At 37.2% G+C, this 7,069-nt stretch overlaps 1 protein-coding gene and 1 long non-coding RNA gene across 2 annotated transcripts; one reads left to right on the top strand and one right to left on the bottom strand.

Moving 5' to 3' along the window:
- On the bottom strand, positions 456-1,918 carry LOC107616994. Its single transcript, XR_002353967.1, has 3 exons — positions 1,638-1,918; positions 972-1,110; positions 456-666 (listed from the first exon to the last, which is right to left on the bottom strand). It is a non-coding gene; the product is annotated as an uncharacterized LOC107616994 (long non-coding RNA).
- LOC107615116 (probable L-type lectin-domain containing receptor kinase S.5) lies at positions 3,216-6,593 on the top strand. The gene is made up of 2 exons (XM_016317229.2): positions 3,216-3,335; positions 4,548-6,593. The coding sequence occupies exons 1-2, from the start codon at positions 3,216-3,218 to the stop codon at positions 6,426-6,428; spliced, it is 2,001 nt and encodes a 666-aa protein (XP_016172715.1). The 3' UTR covers positions 6,429-6,593.

Below are 7,069 nucleotides of genomic sequence, written 5' to 3'. Positions count from 1 at the left end.
CTAGTCTTGAAAAGCAACATCGAGGTTCTAAACAGAAGACACATTCATTAAAAACACATTCAAATAAGTTTTAAACAGAAGACGCATCCATTAAAAACACTTCCAACAAAAGACACATTTATTAAAGACACATCCAAACACATTTTAAATAGAAGACACATCCAACAGAAGACACATCCAAATATTAACAGGATAAAACAAAATAAGTGTTTAACAAAAGCAAAAAGATATCATCTGAAAAAGCATCTTTAACATATCAAAAAAATTAAATATCTCTGTCGTCTTCATTTCTAACAACTTCTCCTTGTATAATTAATCAAACAAAGCATCTTAAGAAACTATAATAGAATAATTTAACAAAAAATAATGGATCTACTAAACTAGTACAATTTCTGCCTAAATGAATTCAAAGGACACAAAAAAATGTTATGACATTCTATTTCTCGTTCCCGAAGAACATACAAGTTGGCTTTCAACAAGTTTTTTGAGCATCTCATTATTTGTAAGATCAGGTGAGGCAAGGGTCTTATCAAAGAATTCTCTATACTGCACAAGCTTTTGTTTCTTCTCCATCTATACATCTCCCGGAAAATTAGAACAAGCCTTCTCTTAGGAATTCATGTCAAGCACCATGTGATCAACCATTTACAAGTTCTGACTTTGCTCCTAAATTAACAACAGAATAAATTTTTCATAGTTATAAACAAAGACTAGCCATTCATGACTAATTCAACATCTCATCATAAGCATATAGAGCGTATAAGCATACTCTGCAAGTGGATCAATTAGGTAGATATTAGCAATAAAGCTTCCCAAAACAAATAACTTGAATCTTAACTTAAATTGACACATCCCAATAGTCTAAACTAAGCTGCTAGATACTTATCATGATTCATGGTGGTCAGTACTTCTCCTTGAATGGTGATGTCATTCAATTTAAATAATACCCAAAAGTCTACCAAAGAACTTACCTGGGGCAATGTATTCATATGATCCAACAACCCTGGACATGGCACCGGCACCGGCACCGGCACCGGCACCAGCACCAGCACCTCTGTCACCTGCCTCACGCTGCAAGGTCTTAGCAAGCCCAAAATTCGCTACATGGGCCTAAACTCATGATCAAGCAATATGTTATTGCTCTCACATCCCTATGAACTATAGCAGGCACACAATCATAGGGAATTAGTGTTTAGTAATGATAGATTTTTGGTAAATCCAATTCTATGTTGTTTTCATTGTAGCATATAACTAAAAAGCCAATAAATTCATCATAACATATAGCTAAAAATAGCAAAGTTTCACTAAACATACATATAACCAAGTAACAAACACATAGTAGCAAATGGAAATTAAATGAAATTACATAACATGAAAGTTCAGAATCAAAATTTGACCTTAAAATCAATATACAACATTATATTCTCATTAAAATAAACATGAACTAAAGGAGCTCAATGAACTGTAATTCAAAAAAAAGTTACAAGAAAATTGTATGAAACTATTTCAGAAGAAACATCCAACTAAAATCAATGAAAAATCCATGAATCCAACAAAAATAAGGAGCATCACATAAGAACCATGAATACCAAAATCGAAACAGCTACTATTACTTAAAACCCTAACAATATACTAACCAATTGGAGAACACTGGGATGATTGCAGAGAGCGGCGTGCGACGGTCAGCGGCTAGACGCGGCGGGCCGGCGTGGACACAGACGTGGTTGCTGTTGCGGCTTGGAGGAGGCAATGCATCGTCGACGCCTTCAGACGAGAAGGGCTCCCGCGGCAACATCAACCTCTGTGAGAACCAGCATCGGTGGCGTCGACCTCCATGAGTAGCAGCAGCGGTGGGGTTGTGTTGTGGTGTTGAAGACGACGGCGTCCTTGCGGGTGGGTGGAGCAACTCGGGCTGCGCAGGTGGTAGGTGGAGGCGGTGCCGAGGAGACCTGTCGACAGGGCTGATGGGTATGTAGAGCTGGAAAAGGATATGGGGGTTAGGGGAGTGTGTCCACGGTAACAACAAAAGGGTATAGGGTAAATTAGGGTTAGTGTGGTAAACTAGTGAAATTAAGATTAATCTGAGTTAATTGGGGATGTGGCTTTTGAAATTAAGTGGGTTAAGAGTCCAGCTCAATTAAAGTTAATAGATGTTGACAGAAATGTTGTTGGTAACGTAGCGGGATTGTTAGTTTTATTACAAATTGTTAATACCTTAAATTAATAACTAAATTAACAGATATATGCCTATGCACTTTTTCTTTTTGAAACTTTACAGGAGGAGTTTCTTTTTGCAATTTTACAGGAGGAGTATAATAGTCTAAATTTTTAAAATGATCTTTTAAATTTGGTTTGTATACTAATTTAATCTTTGAAATTCTGATTGCACTAATTTGATCTTTTAAATTGGCCTTTGAATAGCATACTAATCCTTTAACCTATTTTTGGCGTGAATCAGCAGCCAGACTACTAATATGGCACAACTAATACCACATGACATCATCACTAACTCCCGCATTATCATCATCCACATACATCCCTTCTCTCTTCCAAACGCTCCAGCATGCTCTCTCCCTCGCCCTAATACTGCCACTCCCCCAACCCCCCTCACGGCAAGCTCAAGACATAGAGTGACCTCCACTTCCTCCTCGACACCCTCAACCGCCACCTCTACGACTCCACCATTCTCTCCTGCATTTATATTGACAACGCCGCCGTCCTCTCCACCAACCTCCCACAACTCTCCACCAATCTAAAAGTGAAATTAGCTCCGCAAAATGGTTGCAGAGTGAAGAACTATTGCAATGATCGAAAATGATGAATTCGTTGGTGAGGTTATCAAGATCAGGGGAGAGGGAGCCCACCAATCAACGCCAGAGTCGGAGAGCATTTCAAATTGTGAAAACCTAAAGGAGCAATCGTTGAGGACCTTCAGGCGGCCTCTGAGCTAGTGTTGAACCATCTTAAGTCGAACTCCAACAAATCGACCAGCGGGCTGACCCACGTTCACTCTAGATCCACATGACATCATAAGAAGAAAAAGAGGAAGATGGAAATAGTGGATTCGCAAAGCATGGGGATTTGTGAGATCCGACTAGTCGGTTTTAATCAGTGAGGGACAGTGGACGTACCTGTTAGTAGTGGAGATGATGGGTGAGACGCCACAATTATCGTCTTTAATGCCGACGAAGCACCAAAAGTAGAGAGCGAAGTGGATGCTGAAGCTGAAACAAAAGCCAGCAGAGGTTGCGGATGTGAAAGGTGTGGACCCAAAGGCAAAAGAGGGTGCGGTGGTGATGCGATGGTGGATTAGGAATGATAGTTGTGGACTTGTGGTAATGTGGTTCAAGGAATTAGGAATGAGAAGGGATGTATGAGAATAATGATGATGTGGGAGTAGGGGTGGAAATAGGCCAGGTCAGGCCAGACTTTGCTTTTAACAGGCCTGACCCGTCATATAGTTAATTGGCCTGAGTCTGGCCTGCAGCCTGCTATAGACTTTTTTTTAAACTACTAAGCCTGGCCTGGCCTAAAACCTGTTAAAAGGCTTGATAATTTTTTGTTTACAAAAATAAAAATATTATTTAATAAAAAACTATTTTTTAAAAAACATATTTATATGTAATATGTCATATTTAATATTTATAAGAATTTTTAAACTTCGCCTGACTTTTTTTTACCTCTATGTAGGAATTTGTAATAATACAAAGGCTGATGATAATGCTATGTGATATTAGTTGTGCCACATCAGTAATTTAGCCGCTGATTTACTGTTGAAAATAGATTGTAAAACTAATATATCATTTGAAAGTTATTTGAGGGATTAAATTAATATAATTAAAATTTTAAGAGTTAAATTAATATACGAAAATCTAAAAAATTACTTTAAAGATTTTGTCAGTATAACATTCAACAAAATTACAGACATTTGTTTCCATTTTAATATAAGACATTGGCATTTATTGTATTGGTTTTAAATTTATTTTATTTATTTTTAATTTGGTAGATCATTACTCAGAACGAGCGGTTAAAGCCTATCTATTATTCAGTTGGAAAACGTCATGCATCACACGTCGTCATAATAATAAACTATGAATGTAACAATTGAGAAATACATAAGCAGAAAAGATAAAGAAGTTTCCAACATCTAATTAAAAATATTATTTTATAAATATATGATAATTGATTTTAATGATGGATTTTAGTGTGGAAATAATATTTTTAATGAATTATTCAATTGGAAAATGTCATACAACAGACGTCATAATAATAGACTATGAATAATAGAATATAAACATTGAGAAATACATAAGCCGAAAAGATAAGGAAGCTTCCAACATCTAATTAAAAGTCTACTCAAATCATTTGACCTCACCTAACTATACATGAATTATACAAAGAAAGAATGATGAACATAAACATCTCATCATAATACCCAGATAATTGGCCTTAATTAGCTTCAATAATCTCTTCCATAGTTCTTCCAACATGTACTTTTCTTTGTTACTTAAACATCAATTCTTACCAATCATCATCATCATAATAAGTATTATCACCCTCACCAAATCTACCTAGATGCCATCCAAGTAACCCCTGATATCCGTGGCGAAATACGCCATTATTCAGGACGGACATTCCACAATAAACCATTCAGATTATGGAGCAAGAACAAGAAACAAATTGCAAGTTTCAACACCACTTTTGTTCTTAACATCAATCCTCAAACTTCCCCTGGTGGAGAGGGCTTGGCCTTCATCTTAACCGCAAACACCGCTCTCCCGGACGACAGTTCGGGAGAGTGGCTGGGAATTGTGAACGCCACAACTAATGGAACTTCTCAAGCTGGGGTTCTTGCTGTGGAATTTGACACAAGAAAAAGTTTTGCAGAAGATGGCCCTGATAACCACGTTGGTATTAACATAAACAGTGTCTACTCCATCAAACAGGAACCATTGTTAATCAAAGGGATTAATATTTCATCAGGTATTAATGTAACTATAACAATTCAGTATGATAATGATGTTATATCCGTGTTTGGTTCCATGAGTACAAGAACTTCGCCAATGGAGACGCTTTTGGTATCTCCACCACTTAATCTTTCTTCCTATCTTCAGGAAGAGGTTTACGTCGGATTCTCTGCTTCAACGAGTAACTACACTGAGTTGAATTGTGTTAGAGCATGGGAGTTCAGCGGTGTAGATATCATTCATGATGACAAGAACCTGTTGTGGATTTGGATAACTGGTACAACCGTTATTGTTATTATGATTGGTGGTGTTGTGTTTCTCCTAAATTGGCGAAGGAATCATGGTGTGGGAGCTTCAGGAGATGCATACCCGAGGATAGAGGATCAGATTCAACATTCATCCATGGCTCCAAAGAAGTTCCGGTTAAAGGAAATTAGAAAAGCAACGGGCGGATTCAGCCTTCAAAACAAGCTTGGTGAAGGTGGTTTTGGAACAGTTTATAAAGGGCTACTCGAAAACAAGGAGATAGCTGTAAAGAGTCACTCGAAGCATTCGCGCCAAGGGAAGCAAGAATTCATAGCCGAAGTCACAACAATCGGAAGCCTCCACCACAAGAATTTGGTCAAACTTATTGGTTGGTGCTATGAAAAAGGAGAGCTCCTTCTTATTTATGATTACATGCCTAATGGAAGCCTAGACAAGTACCTATTCGATAAGAAAAACAATTTTGGCAATGAATTTGGGGAAGGATTTAACAATTCATCAACACTAAATTGGGAAACTAGGCAGAGAGTGATATATGGTGTGGCTCAAGCATTGGACTATCTCCACAATGGTTGTGAGAAAAGGGTGATTCATAGGGACATCAAGGCCAGCAACATAATGTTAGATTCGGAATTCAATGCCAAGTTAGGAGATTTCGGATTGGCGCGAACCATTCAGAAGAGAAATGAAACTCACCATTCCACAAAGGAGATTGCAGGGACGCCAGGGTACATGTCCCCGGAAACATTCCTCACCGGAAGGGCGACGGTGGAAACCGATGTGTACGCGTTCGGCGTTCTTGTGTTGGAAGTAGTGTGCGGAAGAAGGCCAGGGAATGTGAACGGACAGGATGATTACAAGAACAGCATTGTGTATTGGGTTTGGGAGCTTCACGGAGAGGGGAGAATAGTGAGTGCTGTGGACAAAAAGATAAGTAAAGAAGAGATGAAGGATGAAGAAGCTTCTAGAGTTCTTGTTTTGGGGTTGGCTTGTTGCCATCCAAACCCGCACCATAGGCCTTCAATGAGAACTGTTCTGCAAGTTCTGAACGGGGAAGCACCGCCGCCAGTGGTTCCTCAACAAAGGCCTGCTTTTGTGTGGCCTGCTGTGCCTCCATCTTTCAATAAAGGTGAAGATACTTATTCAGTCCTCAATGGACAAGTCACTCCCATATTCACTGATATCACTGGTAGGTGATCCAACATTCAGACCATCATTTTAATCAACCCTGGAAATTAAGATGATCATACTTCATTAATGCCTCTTGCATTGCAGTTACTGATGATTATTTTATGTATCTTTGTTGAGTTTATTACCATATAATTGGTAGCTAATTGTGTACTATATACGCTATATAATATAGCTTCGTATATATGTGTATAAAAATATTATTTATATATTAAAATTAGTTATTATTATATATTTATATAAAATTAAAATTTAATTTTGATGTATTACTATTTTAAAGTTTTATATTTAATATATATTTTATATTTTAATTTTTAATAAATATTTTATATTAATAATTAATTTTGGTGATTAATTATTATGTAAACCTATCATAATTGGTGTATATATATTGGCACTAGTCTCTTTGTGGGTACTGGTTACACTTGCACATGTTCATCCTTTAGCTTTTTGGACAATGGGAATATATTATGCCTTTTTTCTTGTGGTAAAATTTTCTCTTATAGAATGATAACTAATGTTTTGCTATTAACAATACGTCTATAACTTGATCATACAAAAGAATAAATAAAAGCGAGGAACTATAAAACATTGTTAAAAGTCGTCATAGTAAGTTTCAACGGAAAATGTTAACGGATCTTCTCAATTCT

Source organism: Arachis ipaensis, chromosome B09, assembly GCF_000816755.2.
Source record: "Arachis ipaensis cultivar K30076 chromosome B09, Araip1.1, whole genome shotgun sequence".
In the NCBI taxonomy this organism is placed as follows: domain Eukaryota; kingdom Viridiplantae; phylum Streptophyta; class Magnoliopsida; order Fabales; family Fabaceae; genus Arachis; species Arachis ipaensis.
This window is presented reverse-complemented; position numbering and strand designations above follow the sequence as displayed.

What these genes read in the sequence shown, in the direction of transcription:
- LOC107615116 (XM_016317229.2), top strand. Translation starts at nt 3,216, where the DNA reads ATGCTGAAGCTGAAACAAAAGCCAGCAGAGGTTGCGGATGTGAAAGGT. An exon ending in ATGATAGTTGTGGACTTGTG is followed by an intron (nt 3,336 to 4,547) that starts GTAATGTGGTTC and finishes CATCATAATAAG; the next exon opens with TATTATCACCCTCACCAAAT.